Raw genomic sequence first — 18,376 nt, forward strand, 5'->3', positions numbered from 1 at the left:
ATACTCTTATCACTATACTCTTACCCAACACACATGGGATTTCTACTCATATAGATTCCACTGAGCATTTAGTCTCTTGTATAATCTTTATCCTGTTGGACTCTATACCCTCCCAGAGAAAGTGCCACACCCCCACCAAGTTGATCCTCCCTATCATTGCGATATAATTTGTACCCTGATATAGCACTGTCCCACTGGTTATCCTCCTTCCACCAAGCCTCTGTGATGATAATTATGTCAATCTCATTATTTGCTGCTATACTCTAACTCTCCCATCTTACTTCTTAGACTTCTGGTATTGGCATACAGATATTTCAAAGTGTGTTGTTTGTTTGTATTAACAACCTGCTTTTCAGTTGTTAGGGATAATTCCGAAATCATTAGCTTCGGTGATTTTTTACATATAGGCACATGGACTATGTTTGCTTTTAATGGAGCCTCTCTGTTGGGATGCCCTAACTCTCCTGTTTCATTAGTATCCTTCAAGGATACATTTCTCCGAACCATGCACTGCTGAGTGACTGTTGGCTTTCCCCGTTGTTCTAGTTTAAAAGGTGCTCTATCTCCTTTTTGAAAGTTAGTGCCAGCAGCTTGGTTTCACTCTGGTTAAATTGGAGCCCATCCTTTCGGAAAAGTCTCCCCTTTCCCCAAAAGTTTCCCCAGTTCCTTAAAAAGCTGAATCCCTCTTCCCTGCACCATAGTCTCATCCATGCATTGAAACTCTGGAGCTCTGCCTGCCTCTGGAGACCTGCACGTGGAACAGGAAGCATTTCAGAAAATTCCACCCTGGAGGTTCTGGATTTCAGCTTATCTAAAATCCTAAATTTGGCTTCCAGAATGACTGACTAGTTGATGTGGAAAGCATTCACCATCTTAAGCAGAAATTTTGGATGCGTACGCACCACCACCCGATCATGGAAGAGTTTCGTGTAGGGAGCGTACGTGACCAGGGCCTGGATTTCACTGACCCTGCAAGCGGAAGTGATTACCACGAGGAACATGACTTTCCAGGTGAGGAACTTCAGGTCACAGGATTTAAGAGGCTCAAACGGATGTTGCATTAATCTCACCAGGACAACATTGAGATCCCACGAAGTTGCTGGCGGTCGAAGCGGGTGCTTCAGCTGAACGAGGCCCCGCATGAAGCGCCCGACAAGTGGCTGAACTGAAACGGGCACACCGGCGACACCCTGGTGGATGGCGCTGAGGTGTACTTGGACCAAGCTAGTTTGGAGGCCAGACTCGGACAGATTGCCAGAGGTAATCCCGCAAGCGGGGAAGTGGACAGGAGGATGGGTCCAGTCCGTGGCCACCCCACCATATGGAAAAACACTTCCACTTTGAGCTAAGATTTCCAGGTGGAAAGTTTCTGAGACTCAATCAAGATTCTGGAGACACCATCTGAGAGTTTCAGGGGCTGGAGGATCATGCGCTCAACATCCATGCCGTGAGGGCCAGGGCCCGGAGGTTCGAGTAGCAGAGGGTGCCCTGATTTTGCAATATGAGGTTGGGAGCCGTCCCCAACAGGACTGGAGCACTCACTGACAGGTCCTGGAGAAGAGGAAACCACACTTCTCTTGGCCAGGAGGGTGCCACCAGGATCATGGACCCTCCATCCTCTTCCAGTTTTGTCAGAGTCCTCGAGAGGAGTGGGATTGGGGGGTACGCGTACATGAGACCCTGTCCCCAGTAAAGGGAGAAGGCATTGCAGGCCAGATGGCCTTTCTCCAGAATCATGGAGCAGAATGTGCTCAACTTGTGATTGTGGGGGGAGGTGAACAAGTCCATGTCTGGCGTGCCCCAGCGATAGAACAAGTCGGCCGCCACCATGAAACAGTGCGCCAGCATGGTCAGGTGACCCGGAAGGTAGGTGGCCTGTAAATACATCCCTCTGGAAAGGGCCCAATCCCAGACCTGCATCGCCTCCTGGCAGAGGAGGAAGGAGCCCATGCCGCCCAGCTTGTTGACATATCACATCGCCATCTGGTTGTCCATTCTGATGAGGACGACTTTGGAGGACAGCCTGTCCTGGAAGGCCCACAAGGCGTACCAGATCGTCCGAAGCGCCAGGAAGTTTATCTGATAGCGGGCTTCGGCCGCAGTCCAAAAGCCCTGGATATGCAGGCCGTTCATGTGGGCCCCCCTATCACTGAGGTGAGGTATTGGTGGTAAAGGTCATCTGGGGCAGCATGGGCTGAAATGGGTGCCCGGTTTCCAAATTGGGGAGGGCTTCCCACCAGATCAGGGAGAGGCAGAGAGGGTCCATGACTGTAACTGGTGCCTCCAGATCCTGTGATGCCTGCCGCCCCTGAGATCGCAAGGCCCACTGCGGGTTCAGCATGCAGAGGTAGGCCAAGGGGGTCAAATGGACAGAGGCTGCGATGTGGCCCAGCAGGCGGAGCAGTAGACGGGCCAGCACTCTGTCTGCTTCGATGAGTGCAGCCAGAAAGGAGGGGCGATCGCCTGCTCTTTAGGCAGGAAAGCCTTTGCTTGTGCCGTGTCCAACCTGGCACTGATAAAGTCTAGCCGTAGGGACGGACAGAGATGCAACTTGGGGAAGTTGACGAAAAATCCCAACATCTGCAGGGTCTGAACAGTCAGGGCCAGTGCTTCAAGGCCCCGGAGTGGGAGTTGCTCCGGATCAGCCAATCGTCCAATATAGAAAGATATGGACCGAGTGACACTTGAGGTAGGCGGCCACCAGCGCCAAGCATTTGGTGAAGACGCGTGGGGCTGATGCCAGCCCAAAGGGCAGCACTTTGTACTGAAAATGTGCCATCCCCACCAGAAAGCGGAGGTACTGCCTGTGGTTGGGGACAGTTGCAATATGGGCGTAAGCCTCTTAAGTCGAGGGAGCAGAGCCAATCTCCTCTTCAGAGGAGTGGGATCAGCGTGCCCAGAGAGACCATTTTGAATTTCTCTCTTATGAGTAACTGGTTTAACGCCCTGAGGTCGAGAATGGGGCATAAGTCGCCATTCCTCTTCGGAATGAGGAAATACCTTGAGTAGAAGCCATGGCCCCTTTGCTCGCTGGGGACCGATTCCACTGCGCCCGCTGCTAAAAGGGTGGGAAATTCCAATTGAAGGATGACCTGATGGGAGGGCAAACCCCACAATGGACATGGGGAAGCGGTCTCTGAGAGCCTGCTGAAATTCAGGTGGTAACCCTGGCAGACAATGGAAAGGATCCAATGGTCCAAAGTGATCGCTTCCCAACAGCGGGTGAAGCAAAGAAGCCTGTTACCGACTGGGGATCGACCGCCAGGGGAACTGGTTTTTGGCTCATGCCCCCTCACCGCCAGTCAAAAGCCTGCTGGGGGGGGGGGGGGGCTGGTTGGGTCCTCGGAACCAACTGCTGTCGGTCACGACCTCTGGGACTGGTCCAAGGTGGGTGGCCACAGGTGACCTGAGGATAGTATCTCCTCAGCCAGAGGAGGAGCTCCTTAAAGATGTTGTGGACCGGCACTGCCCCAAGGGCATTGGCAGCATTGATGGAACCCCTGGCATTGAGTGGATCATCGACTGTGGTACGCCGGGAGGAACCGGCGGCGGCCTGGGGAACCGCGGGCAAGGGTGCCCGGTCCCTGAGGCCTCATCCTCCTCTGAGGACCCGGGTTTGCTCCGGTGGAGGGCTTAGCTGGCCGAGGAGGCATCGAAGGCCTCTCGGCACCGGATGCATTGGTAGGGCGCATGAAGGACATCAAGATGCTCCAACAGGGGTGAAAACATCGATGGCAGAGGCTCAGGCACCAAAATGGGGGCTGGTGGTGCTGGCAGCTCGACTCTCTGTAGCGCTTTGAGCCCCGACTGCACCCCATGGTCCAGTTCCTCCTGAAAGTCCTGGATGGTTAGGACCTAATGGAGGGGGCCAAGGCATCGCCGGCTCATCCTTGGAAGGATCACGAGGAGGCATGATGCTCAGCACCACTGCCGGTGGGGAACATCTTGGGCTTCTGGGGGCACCGGAGGATGGGGCCTCCGTTAGCCGGTGCTGCTTTGATGGTGGCTCGTCCTCTGCCAATGCCACTCCGGAACTGGAACCATGGCGAGATGGTGACCGGTGTCGACGCTTTCTGGATTTCCGGCACTCGGCCCGGTCTTTTCCCAGCGCCAAGGATGAAGATGACCCCATGGTTAGTGGCAGGGGAGAGTCCACTGAGGATCCATCCCTCTCTCCCCGATACTTAGGGGTACTGGATAGTGGGACAGCCAGGGGAACATAAGGAGATGGTTCCTCATGGTCCTTGGGTGTCGAGGTTACCAAAGCTGAAGTAGAGCGTTTAAGGAGATCTGAAGAGCTTCTCCATTTTGTCCAGGCACCCTCGACGCCCTTTGGGGATCATTTGATCACGCAAACGACACCCCTGGACGTCATGTGAGGCTCCCAGGCAGAGGCTACACACCTCATGCGGATCCGTGATGGACATGGTCCGTGGGCACTGGGGGCACAGTAGAAAACCTGACATCGCCATCAAAAAAAAAAAAAAGAGGCTGGAGCACGGTCTATGACCAACAGGCACCATGGTGCAGAGTCGGGAATCGACCGCGAAGAACGAAGGCAAAACAAGGGTACCTACTAAACGAAGGAACCAAACCGAAGAGGGATCAGACGCAGAAAAAAACCCCCAAAAAGTTTGAAAACAATTTCAAGGAGTTGGACTCCAACACCGCGAGGCTACTGCATCGCGGAAAAGAAGAGACTGAAGGGGACCTCACGTGGGTGTGCGGATAGCAGCAGGCTGGTCATGCTCAAAATGTTTTCCGTGTCGGGCTCCATCGGATGACGTCTCCCACATGTGAGGAGTACCATCCTGCTTGTACTAGGAGAAAAATTGTACCGCCGCGATGCGACCGGTATCGCAAGCAATAAGGCTCTAATGCACGCGATAACAGCACATCGCAGTTTAACGTATGGCCCTGAAAGAGAGAGAAAAATCTATCAGCTTGAGGCAATGTTGTGGCATGCACGTCCTGGCCAGCTGGTGGAAATCCAAAGGGTCGGTGTGAACTCAGACAACTGGAAGACGTATGCAGAAGTATGGGCTGCAACCTCCACAGTGCATGGCTGGATGATCAGGGAGCATGAGGTGGGAGCAGCTTAGGCCCGAGCTGGGTTTTGGTGGCTTCTGAAGTTGAACACAGTGGCAGCTTGGAGAAGTAGCCATGGTATCAATGGACTAGGCCATGCTGCTCATAGGGTAGATATGGTCCCAGCTCGAAATCTAAGATCGCTTGGGCAAGCTTTACTATCAATTCCTTCACCTAAATTGGCTCATTTGGGTTCTGTGAGGGAGAGGGCACTGTCCTTGGCAGGACCTAGGATGTGGAATTCCCTACCGGTTGAAATTCGCCTGGAGGAAAATTTTAACAGTTTTAAGAAACAGGTAAAGACCTGGCTATTTGAACAGGCTTTTAATCATGCCAACTGACTCTTTATCTCTGGTGCAGTAAACCTTATGGGGAACTAGAAGGAGAATTTAACAGAAAGGGTTCAGAGGAGAATAAGGGTACAAAGAAGGATAGGCACAAAGGAGGTATAGGCAGGGGAGAGGAAAGGGGATGAAGTTAGGGTTTTTTAACTTTTGTTTTATTATTACTATTATATTTGAAAGGTTGTAACTTTTATGTGGAAGTAATATGTATTTTAGTCTATTATTTTTAGCCAAAAATAATGTAAAATTTTAGGGAGAAGTTTGTTATATGGGTATGTTTTTTTTTGTTTTTTTTTTTAATTTTGCTACTGCAAATTCCATGATTGTTAACCGCCTTGATATTAAATTGAAAGTCGGTATATAAAGTCGAATAAATAAAATAAATAAATAAATAGATCACATGCTTTCTTCTTCTTTTCCTTTGTTTAATCAATGAGAACTCATGTTCAACAATGTAGCAGCATGTGTACATAGAACAAATAGATAAATGTACTATTTGTCATACTTAAAATAGTCATCCTCCAAAGTACTGGGAAACTATGGGTCAAATATTCAAAATTAAACCTTTATTTAAGTTAAATGAATAAGACGTATCTGGTTAACTTAAATGGGATATTCAGCAGCATGGCTATGCTGTTGGATATTCATGTATAAATTTCTGCTTAGCCAGATAAGTTATATCCTGCTATGTTAAACCTGCTCTATAGCAGGTCTAATTTATCTGATTATATTAACTGGATAAATCTGAATATCAACACTTATCAGGTTACATTAACTGGAAAAGCAGCATCACCCCAATCTGTCCAATCCCTATCTGGCTATTTACTTAGCCGAGCAAGTGACTTATTCAGCTAACTGGCAGCCACTGAACATAACCAGGTATTCAGTGGCCACCACTTAGCCAGATAAGTCCAACTTATTTGGCTAAGTAGCGTTTCAATATTGGCCTCCACATTTCGGTAATTCTGAAAGCTATAGGAATAAACATCAGCTCAGGAACAAAGTGATGCAAAAGCACTACTTAAACACTCCTCACATGTACTGTGAGCATCTTTCTATATGTTGCCTGCTCCTTTGGGAAAAGTCATGTTATTACAATGAGTGTGCATATGCTGAGTCCAATATTTACATGTTAGAACAAATGTCACAAATTATATCATCAACAAAGAAGCAAAACCCTCTCCAATTAATCATAAATCAATGAAACAAAAAGAGAGGAAAAAGGATACAAATCCCATGTACTAAATATGAAACCAAAAAATTACAATAAACAACTTAAATGCCAACAGATGACAATGTCATCAATGATTGCCTCAAGATCTCACTCTGCAGCCTCTCGCCACTCAATGGGCCACAAGCCGTAATCGGTCACTGAAGCAGTTTATTACTTGTAATCATTTATTGTCATCATGTTGCAAAGTCATTGCTTTATTTGTTATATAGAAAAAATTTTTGTTTATTCTTTTAATTTATAATTTAAAGAACTGTGATTATCCACCACTAAAGAATTCTGAAATCTTAAATCAAATTAAACTATATTTCCCACATTTTAAACTACCCAAATCTAAAATCCTAATACCCAAAATGTTGAAGAAACAAATACTTAGCCACTAAATCTGATATGGCTCAAAAAGGGGCTCATAAAATATGAAACGCAATCATCTCATTTCATTTAACGCTTTAAATGAAATGAGATGATTGCGTTTCATATTTTATGAGCCCCTTTTTGGGCTCATAAATTTTTGGGCCCCTTTTTGGGCTCATAAACTATTTTGGGCTCATAAACTATTAGTACATACAAAGTATGTACTAATACATACTTTAGTACATACAAAGTACATACAAAGTACATACATTAGTACATACAAAGCTCATAAACTATTAGTACATACAAAGTATTGGGTATATAACAATTTACATTTGAAAGCATTGGCTAGATATATTTAGAAATTCTCTTTTTCCTTAAACTGACAGATATCCTGTATGCACTAACACCAGGGCTCATCACTACAGTATTAGGTCAATTTTATCATAAAAATATTACCACAATCTTGAAGTATAAATTCTTGACTAGAGTTCGACAGGTAATGTCCTGAATGTTGGAAACAGTTGGAGTAGCTGGTTGAGGGTCTGGAATCAACTTTATTGGGTCACTTGGTACAACAGTAATTCCAATCTTAGAACAGTAAAGGAAAAGAGTTAGTTGATATAATCCAGAATTGTTGATCAGCAATAATTTACATATATACACTATATAATTTGTATAATTAAATTTTAATTTGTGTAGGCCTTAAAAGAAACATTTAATGTGTAGATTATGTCACTCATAATACATTTTATTAAATAGTGATTCATTTCAGAACACAAACCATATGAACAAGTACTTATGACAATTAATTATAAAATGTAATTCATCAAGGTCTATACATACTGGGATATATTTCCATGTATTTTTAGATCAACAAAACAGTAAAAAGTAGAGTTGCATTCCTTTAACAGATGTTCTCCGAGGAGACAGCTGGATGTCATTCCTCACACATAGGCTGACATCATCCGATGAAGCCCGGGTATGCAAAACTTATCTCAAAGTTTCTAGAACTTTGTGAGTCGTTGAGCATGCCCAAGCATTCTCTTATGTCATATGTCCACAAGGTGTCCCTTCAGTCTTGTATTTTAGCATTAAAAAAGCACAAAAAACAACTACAAGGGGAGGTGAGCGGGTTTTGTGAGGATTGACATCTTGGTATTCATCTGTTTCAGGTTTGCTACTCTGCTTTCTCTGAGGACAAGCAGGATGGCAATCCTCACACATGCAAAATCCCTAGGTACATGCTGCCCCTAATGAAAAAAGGAGAAATAACCACCAAGTGCCAACAAGCATGACAAACTATTTTTCTTGGCACCAAGCCTTTATTCTATATATATATATGTTATCTAAGGGGAGCAGTTTGGAAGGAAACTGTCTCTAGGAGGTAAAAGAATTGGGTTCTACACCTCAGATTCTGAAGGACAGATTGACCAAACCTACATTTGCTTTGGCCATTCCTGTCCAAACAGCAATGATAATGTGAATACATGGAGAACACTACACACCTAGAAGAGGAGGATTGCTCACAGGTGAGCCACCAACACTGCTATAGCTTGGACAGAGTGAGCCTTAATATAGCCCAACAAATCCAGCCCCACGTGGGCATAACAAATGAATATGCAATCTGCTAGCCAATTAGATAAAGTCTGTTTGGAAATGGCAATCCTCGGTCTGTATTAAAAGAAACAAAATGTTGGATGGATTTTATGTATAACCCACTATTATTAAGAGACATTGGAATGTGTAAAATGTTACTTGTAATAATGCAGAGCTGAAAATTATGTGCTCTTATTTTAAGGGCTGAAAAGATGCTGTAGAATTTAGACAATACAGGGCATGTCCAGGCAGATGCTTGGCTCCATCAGTCAGGACCAAACATGCTCTGCTGCACTGTGTAAGGAAAATAATTTTCTTTTAACCTAAGATAAGCAGCCCTACCTATTTTCTGTGATTGAGATTGTGCTGTTAGTCCTGAATGTTTGAAGGAGTTCCTTTATTGATTGCTTGAATATTAATACAGACTGATTGAATTTATAGCTGTATAAATTATCTATTGTATAAACAAGTTGTCTCAATGTACATAATGTACTTGTCTTTGTAAAGGTATTATATTCAAATGTATGCATGCATCATGTAGGAGATGCTTGACTCTATTAGTCAGGACCAGACAGGCTCTGCTGCACAGTGTAAAAAAATATTTTTCTTGTAACCTAAGGACCAATCTGGAGTGAATGGTCTGTTGGATGCAGAGAGTCTCCATGCAACAAGTTTGCAGTGTAGAGTTCAAACAGCCAATCAGTCTGAGGAATGGCAATGTCCTTCCCACTATCCAGGAATCCAAATCAGCTAGATAGTAGGTCATTGAATGGAGGCATTACTGACTGCAGGAAAAGGATATGCCAACAGTTAGAGGCAGCTGTGCATTCCAGCTACTTGCTTTGCTAATCACTAGTTAATCGTATTGCTTAAACCTGAAAAACATTTGTCTGTAAAATCAAGCAACTTAGTTTGGCTTACAAATATAGTATTTTCGATGGTATATACTAATGAGTTGTTCAGTCTCATTATTAAAGTTTTGTAGGCAAATGAGCTGAAGGTTTCTACAGCCTTAACCTTGTAAATCCCGAACATTATACAATAAGGAAACGTATATCACATACATTATATAATGCAAGATTACAGTGTACTATAATCCAGATAGAAGCCAAGGCTCTTTTGCAGTCCAAACTGTGCAATGCTTGTTCACCTTGGTGGACATGTGACTTGGGAAAAAAATATTGGAAAAATGATCAACCGATTAAGATAGAATTCTGACATCACTTAGGATAAATTTAGCACAGGTGCATAAGACCACTCTGGCATGATAAAATATGGTATAAGGTGGATAAGTTACTAGAGCCTGGAGCTCACTGATCCTGTGCACTGAGGTGATCGCCACCAAAAACACGACCTTCCAGGTCAGGTACTTCAGGGTCACAGGAGTGCAGTGGTTCAAAGGGAACTTTCATCAGCTGGGACAGAATCATGTTGAAGCCCCATAGGCATAACAGGAGGCCTAATGGAAGATTTCAAATGAAGCTAGCCCTGCTTAAACCACACAACTAGAGGCTGCACAGAGATAGATTTACTTTCTATATGGTGATGGCAGGTTCCAAGTGCACTAAGGTGAACTCTTACTGAGTTGGTCTTGAGACCAGACTTGGATAAATACAGTATAGAAGGTAATCAAGCAGTTTTTATGAGGAGTAGGATAAAGGATCTAGGGTTATCTGCTCACACCACACAGTGAATCACCTCCACTTAAATCCATAGGATTTTCTACTGAAATCCTTTCTTGAAGCTAAAAAACTCAACACACATAGTCAGATAATTAAGAGTTTTCAAAGTCAACCTCTCAATATCCAAGCTGTGAGTGATAGGGACTCGATGGTGGGATGGCAAAACCAGCTCTGATCCTGAGTGATGAAATCTAGGGAAGTCCTCAATCTGATTGGCTCCCTGATGGACAATTCCCAGAGGAGTGGGAACAGATCTGACTTGGCCAAAAGGGGGCTTTGAGTATCATGGACCCCCTGAGTTTTTGCAACTAGGGGAAATAGAGGATATAGAGCAGACCTCTGCCATAATCTAAGGCAAAGTCGTCAGAGGCAAGTTTTCCGTGTGTTCTTGTTCTGCAACATAAGAGTGGGACCTTCCTGTTCCAAGGGACACAAACAGATCCACCACAGGTGTGCCCAGTGGTGGAAAATGTGATTTGCTACCACTGGTTCAGGGACCATTTGTGGAGTTCAAAAGACCAACTCAGTTTGTGTGCGAGGACATTTTCACACCTGCCATGTACGTGGCCCTGAAAATCATTTCCAAAAGATGTCCAGTCCCACAGCTGGATAGCCTCCTGACACAGGCGATATGAACCCATACCTCCCTGATTGTTGAGGTAGTACATCACAACTAAGTTGTCTGTTTCAATAAAGATCAATGTTGGATAACCAACCTCTGAAAGTCTTTAGAAAGTATTGGATCGCCCTGAGTTCCAGGAAATTTTTCTGATAGAGCTCTTCCTGAGTAGACTAAAGGCCATAGGTGCAGAGCCCCTCTACTGCATTAGCTCCCCAACCTAGGTTGGATGCATCCATTTTGAGGACAATTTGAATCTATTAAATTTGGAAAGGGATTCCTCTGACCATATTGAAGTTGACATGCAAACAGGAGTCGTCCCTGGGCGGCAAAGTGACATGGATTCTATCGTATAGTTCTTCATTGATCTGTTGCCAATTAGACCTTAGGGTTCATTAAGTTCTCCTCATATGGAGATATGCCATGAAAGCGACAAGTTCAGCTGATTCCATGAGGCCCACAGTCTCAATATGTGCCATGTTGATGGCTACTGACTCATTTGTATCTCTTTTGTCATGGACATCAAAGGTAGTAGCCCTTTGTTGTGGAAGGAAGTCTTTTGCCCAAGTCATATCTAGCAGAGCCCTAATAAACTCCAATTGAGATGACTGGCTCAGATGAGACTTGGGGAGATGAAAATGAACCCTAGTAGCTCCAACACCCATTGTCATAAGCATTTATTCTTTGGCTCCTGTCAGAGATACGTTCTTAACCAGCCAATTGCCCAGAAAGGGATACATGTGCACCCTCAATTTGCATAAAAATGCTGCTGCCACCACCACCACCACACCTAGTTGTTTTGTGAAGATATACAGGGCAGATCGCAATAACGGAGATGATGGTTTCCCACAACAAATCAGAGATATTTCCTGTGACCGTGAAAACTGAGAAACTACTGCTTACCTGATAATTTCCTTTTCTTTAGGACAGACAGATGAATTCAGAACCAGTGGATTATGCTCCTCTACCAGCAGATGGAGACAGAGAAAACTGATGTCACAGTATATGTACTTCTGCAGTGACATCAGTCTGCCAGTATTCTCTTCAAAAGCAATGTTGGACAGGCTAGCAAAAAACTTGATTAAAAACAACCAACCAATTCTGTACTCCAACAACAAGAAACACCGAGCTCAGACAAGCATGTATTAACACTAATCTATGGACTGTATTAACACTTACCAGTAATCCCTGGAAACTCTTAGCCATGCAAGAGGAACATAGCTCAATCATTCAGAAGCCAAGGGCAGGAAGCTGGATTCATCTGTTTGTCCTAAAGAAAAGGAAATTATCAGGTTAGTAGTAATTTCTCATTTCTTAATGTCCAGATGAATCCAGAACCAGTAGGATGTACCCAAGCTACTCCTGAATAGGGTGGAAGGCTGCCTGTGGTCCAGTCAAAACTGCATGTGCAAAGGCTGTGTCCTCCCAGGCCTGAACATCAAGATGATAAAACCTGGAAAAGGTTGGCTTGGCAAATGTTGATGGGAGATAACAATCTAATCTCTACCCATGACACTGCCTGAGCCCTAGTGAAACAAGCCCTGAGTAGGCAATGGCTTTTCAGCTGCCACATACGTGGCCGTGATCACCTCCTTAATCCAGTGAGCTATTGTAGCCCACGAAGATTGTTCACCCTGTTTTCCTCCACCATGAAGGACAAATAGGTGATCTGTCTTTCAGAAAGTTTTAGAAACCTTCAGATATCTGATGACATTTCTCTTGACATCCAAGGGATGAAACAGGTGGTATTCATCTGCATCTCACTCCTTATCCGAGGATGGTAAGTAAATGGACTGATTTAAGTGAAAATCTGAGACCAGTTTAGGCAAGAAAGAACAATAAGCAACCGGAGGAGCGTCTCCCGACAAGACAAGACCTGCAGCTCGAAATTTGACGTGCAGAACAAATCACCACCAGAAGCACCGTTTTCAAAATCAGTAACCACAAGGAAAGGCTATGCAGCAGTCGAAACATAGGGCCTGCCAAGAAAGTCAACAACAGGTTAAGACTGCACAAAGGACCTGGTAATCGCAAGGGAGGATGAAGATGTTTCACTCCCCTCAGGAAATGTGCCATATCAGGATGAGATAAGGAGCCACCATCACCTGGTCCCTGAAACAAGCAAGGGCCAACCCTTTATTCAATACACCCTGTAAAAATTCCAAAATGAGCGGGATCCTGACTGAATGAGGAAGCACCCCTCGATCTTCACACAGACTCAAACATTCGCCAAACCCACACATAGGCTAAGGAAGTACAGAACTTCTGTGCTCGTAGCAAGGTGGCAATCACCGCAGTAGAATATCCATGCTTCAACAAGCGAGCCCTCTCAAGGGCCATACCCTAAGACAAAAGAGTTGGATCTTCGTGAAAGAGTTCCTGTAGAAAATGCAGGGGGGTTTCCACCAGGAGTCTTCACAGATCTGCATACCATGGTCTTCTGGGCCAATCCAGTGCCACCAGAAAAACCATCCCGCTGTGGCTTTCGATCTTTCGAACCATTCTTCCTTATAGGGGCCTTGGGGGAAAAGCATACAGCAGCTTGCTTCCGGCCAGACTTGCACGAGAGCATCGACCCCTAAGGACTTTGGATCTCTCCTGCAAATGAAGAATCGAGGAACCTTCATATTGCAAAAGTCGCCAGCAGAGCTATAAATGGAAGACCCCAGCGATCCACTATCAGCTGGAACACCTCGTCCAACAATACCCTTTTCTCCTGGGTCCAGACTCTCTGCCAATGGAAGTCTGCTCTCACCTCCAGTGGTGGTTGCAAGCAAATAATCTGAGAAAGGGAATCTCCCTGACGTCGCCAGACTTGTTGGTACTCACACAGATGTGAGCCTCCAAGGTTGGGGAGCTCACTGTCAGGAACTAATGATGCAAGGGAACTGGAATACAGAGGAGTCTCATTGGAACATCAATTGGCTGGAAGCCTGAGTGTCCGGTTGGCATGCTTAGAGTTCAGCTGTACATTGCAGGATTGAGCAGTCTGAATAATTTCAGACAACGCAACAACGGTGGCTTACGTCAATTGGCAGGGAGGAACCTAGAGCCAACAATTATCACAAGAGATAGACCAATTATGGAATGGGCGGAAGTGCATCTTCAGGAGATCTCAGCCTCACACATTTCAGGAAAAGACAATGTAAGAGCAGACTTTATCCCAGGACAAGCAGGATGCTAGTCCTCACATATGGGTGACGTCACTGACTGAGCCCTATTGCGGGAAAACGTCTGTCAAAGTTTCTAGAAACTTTTGACTGGCAGCCTGAGGCTACTGAGCATGCCCAGCATGCCATGATATTCTCTGCCACATGGGTCTCACTCCAGTCTCGTATTTATTTATTTATTTAACACTTTTTTATACCGACCTTCATAGTAATAACCATATCGGATCGGTTTACATAGAACAAGGGTATAACTGAAGCGACAACTAAAGTAATTAACAATAGAGGTGAATGAGGCAAAGTTACATTTAACAAGGAGTAAAAAACTTGGAAGCTTAAATAGCTGGAAGGAAGGTAAAGGCAGGTAGTAATTATAACATAGTACAATAGAGAATACGGGTTAAAGCTTAATGTGCTTTAACCTGGAGGTGCTAGAGTCCATCGTTCAAGAAGATAAAAAGACCATGTAGCAATATGTATGTAGCAATAAGCTTTAGCAAAAATAAAATAAGAAAAAATCTGAGATCCAACTCCACGGGGTGGCGGGTGGGTTTCGTGAGGACTACATCCTGCTGTCCTGGGATAACACCTATTACAAGGTAAGCAATTTTGCTTTATCCCAGGACAAGCAGGATGCTAGTCCTCACATATGGGTGATTAGCAAGCTAGAGGCTGAGTCATTTTGTATTGAGGCAACAGTGGAGTATTGCTGTTGAAATGAGTCAGCCGAAGATCACAGCAGGTTGGTTGTAGAAGGAGTTGGGTTTAAACTGGAACCAAGTTCTTTAAGACAGATTATCCATAGGCTGAATCTTGTCGTCCTTGTTTGTCCAAACAGTAATGAGCTGCAAAGGTGTGAAGAGAACTCCATGTTGCTGCTTTACATATGTCAGGGATTGGCACTGAACGATAGTGTGCTACTGAAGTTGACATTACTCTTACCGAATGTGCCTTTACTCGCCCTTGGAGAGGAAGGCCTGCTTTTTCATAGCAAAACTGTATGCAATCTGCTAGCCAACTGGATAGAGTACGCTTACCCACTGCTTTACCTGGTTTGTTTGGATCATAAGAAACAAAAAGTTGATTGGATTTCCTGTGAACTGCAGTGCGGTTTAGATAAAAGGATAGAGCACGTTTACAGTCCAAGGTATGTAAAGCCTATTCTCCATGGTGAGAATGGGGCCTTGGGAAGAATGTGGGTAAAACTATGGATTGGAATTCCATAACTACTTTGGGAAGGAATTTTGGATGTGTACGGAGAACCACTCTATCATGTAGGAATTTTGTGTAGGGTTCGTACGTGACAAGTGCTTGTAACTCACTGACCCTCCTAGCTGATGTAATGGCTATGAGGAAGATAGTCTTCCATGTGAGGAATTTAAAATCACAGGAATCTATGGGTTCAAAAGGAGAACACATGAGTCTTGTTAGTACCAAATTCAGATCCCATTCTGTGACTGGAGGCCGAATTGGTGGTTTAAGCTGAGTTAAACCTCTCATAAACCTACTGACGAGAGGTTGTGTTGATATGGGTGCATCTCCAACCTTGTTATGGTAAGCTGAGATTGCACTTAAATGTACTCTTACAGATGAAGTCTGTAGACCAGAGTCTAAAAGAAGGTATAAGTAGTCTAGAAGAGAAGTAGTGGGGCAAGTGAAAGGATCAATATTGTTTTGCCTGCACCACAAAGTAAATCTTTTCCATTTGGAAGAATAGTTCTTTCGTGTGGAAGGTTTACGTGAAGCCAGAATCACTTGAGAGACATTGGTTGAAAGATTGAGTGGTTGTAAAATCAAGCTTTCAACATCCATGCTGTCAGGGATAGGGATTGAAGGTTGGATGGCGCAACCGACCCTGATCCTGAGTTATGAGAGTGGGAGCTGCTCCCAGGCGAATGGGATCCCTGACTGAGAGATCTAGAAGTGTGGGAAACCAGGCTTGTCGAGGCCAATATGGAGCTATGAGTATCATGGACCCCTTGTCCTGTTGTAGCTTCACTAGAGTTTTGGTTATGAGCGGTATCAGAGGATACGCGTAAAGTAGGCCTGAGTTCCAAGGGCGAGCAAATGCGTCCTTGGCTGGCTCGTACTTTTGTTTGTGTAGAGAACAGTAGTTGTCCACTTTGTGATTCAGATGTGATGCAAAGAGATCTATTGTTGGTTGTCCCCAACATTGAAAGATCCTGGTCGCTACTGAGGGATCCAGGGACCATTCGTGTGGTTGAAACTGACGGCTGAGTCGGTCCGCCACTACATTGTGTATGCCTGCCAGATAAGTGGCCCAGAGGAACATTGAGTGTGTCAGGGCCCATCCCCAAATCTGTGCAGCTTCTTGACAAAGGAGATACGAGGCCGTACCTCCCTGTTTGTTGATGTACCACATGGCTACTGTATTGTCCATTTGGATAAGAACAGTTTTGTGTGAAAGGCAGTCCTTGAATGCATGCAGTGCATAACGTATAGCTCAAAGTTCCAGGAAATTGATTTGAAATGTTGCTTCGAGTTTTGTCCAAGTCCCTTGGGTTTGGAGATTGTCTATATGAGCTCCCCAACCCAAGGTGGATGCATCTGTAGTTAAAGTTATTTGTGGGACTGGTTGCTGGAAAGTTTGGCCCTTGCGCAAATTGTCCTTGTTCACCCACCAGAGAAGAGATGAGCGTAGTTGGTGCGTGACTTGGATTGGATAATGAAGTGGTTGAATGGCTTGGATCCATTGAGATTTTAAAGTCCATTGAGTTATCCTCATGGCTAGCCGTGTCATAGGAGTAACATGAACTGTGGCGGCCATGTGGCCTAATAATGTTAGAAGCTGATGAGCTGTGGCTGTTTCCTTTGAATAAATGAAGTTTGCCAACCGAGAAAGTGTTTCTGCTCGATCTTCGGGTGTCCAGTGCATGCGAGAACCCTGCAAAGCAGTCCCAAGGCGAGAAGAGCTCATCCTCCAAGAAGTCCAGGGATTTGTGACAGCTTCCACTAGTCCAGGTGTCCATATCTGATCCACTTCTCAGTTCCTAAGAGGTCAGAGAGACCCCCTGTTTCCCAGTTGATGTTTGCATAAAACTGTCTTTGAGGAGGTATTGATTAGAAAGCTTCAACATGCTTTGGAAAAGGAACGCCAGTGCTGGGGGATCAAGGTCACAGAGTCAGGCACTGATGATCCTCAAGCATCTGCTTAATTCTTATGGATGCTTGGTGGTGCGGTACTAGCATCTGTGTCAGTGTCGGATTGAATGCCTATGCCTGGAGAGGAGTCGAGGTCAATGACAGCCGCCCCACTTTTGATCTCCAGTTCCTCAGGAGAGAAAGCTTCCCTGAACCTCTGAAGCATCTTGGGATCCAGGCCAAAAAGGCCAAGTGAATCTGTCCTTAAGATCTTGGCTGGGGGTAAAGCACTGAGGGAGTCCTCACCACTAGCAGACCAGGGTGAGCCAGCAGGTATCCCCTCCCTGCTCTCTGAGGTGGAGTGATGTTGAAGTCTCCTGTAGTAGTCAAATCTGCTCTCAAAAAGACCAAGAGATCTAGAACTCATTCTGTTGTGCCCCAGGAAAGGACTCTAGAACCCTTGACACGAGGGAGGAAAGTTTTTCAAGGGGCTGTGCTTAATGTCAGCATAACTTCTACCTTGCTTTTCATGGACCAGTATGTGTGTGTCTTGCTGAAGCAAATGCAGGGGGTGGCTGAGCAGCTTCCTCAAAAGCAGTAAGACACCTTCCAGATGCTAGTGGAAAACACATGATCCGATCGATCATTGATGGTTTTGAGACCTATTGAGGGTCTCTGCTGTAGAGATTGGAGATTCCAGACTATGCCCAGAAGTGCAGGAAAGGCTAGCTGACATGACATGTACAGGATAGAATCTCTTTGGAGAAGAATAAAGGAAGTAGTTGTGCAGATCAGAAATTTCTGTGTAACATTTCAGCTCTCCACCAGAACTCAAGACCTGGCCTCCACTGCCAGGAGGTACCCAAGGCTAGGACAAGGGAGACACTTTTTCTCGCTTAGAAGGTTCTTTCTCACAGGGCAAGCAGGATGGTAGTCCTCACATATGGGTGACATCACAGGATGGAGCCCAATCACGAAACACTTTTGTCAAAGTTTCCAGAATTTTGACTGGCACCTACTGGGCATGCCTAGCATGGCACTAACCCTGCAGCCAGCAAGGGTCCCCCTTCAGTCTTTTTTCCATGCAGCAGTAGCCTCGCGGTTAAGGAGCTCTGCAGAGATTCCTGACAGGAATTTTCCTCACGGAATTACTAAAAGTTAATTTGCCCCGCAGGGGTCCCTCCTTTAAT

The 18,376-nt window shown here is 45.1% G+C and overlaps 1 protein-coding gene across 1 annotated transcript in view; it reads right to left on the minus strand.

Annotated features, from left to right (window-relative positions):
- Positions 1-18,376, minus strand: part of SMCHD1 (structural maintenance of chromosomes flexible hinge domain containing 1) — a 1,156,633-nt gene that overhangs the window by 357,843 nt on the left and 780,414 nt on the right. Inside the window, 1 exon segment of the mRNA XM_029591083.1 lies at positions 7,477-7,608. Within this exon segment, the coding sequence (XP_029446943.1) occupies positions 7,477-7,608 (132 nt within the window).

Source organism: Rhinatrema bivittatum, chromosome 2 (assembly GCF_901001135.1).
Source record: "Rhinatrema bivittatum chromosome 2, aRhiBiv1.1, whole genome shotgun sequence".
Lineage (NCBI taxonomy): Eukaryota > Metazoa > Chordata > Amphibia > Gymnophiona > Rhinatrematidae > Rhinatrema > Rhinatrema bivittatum.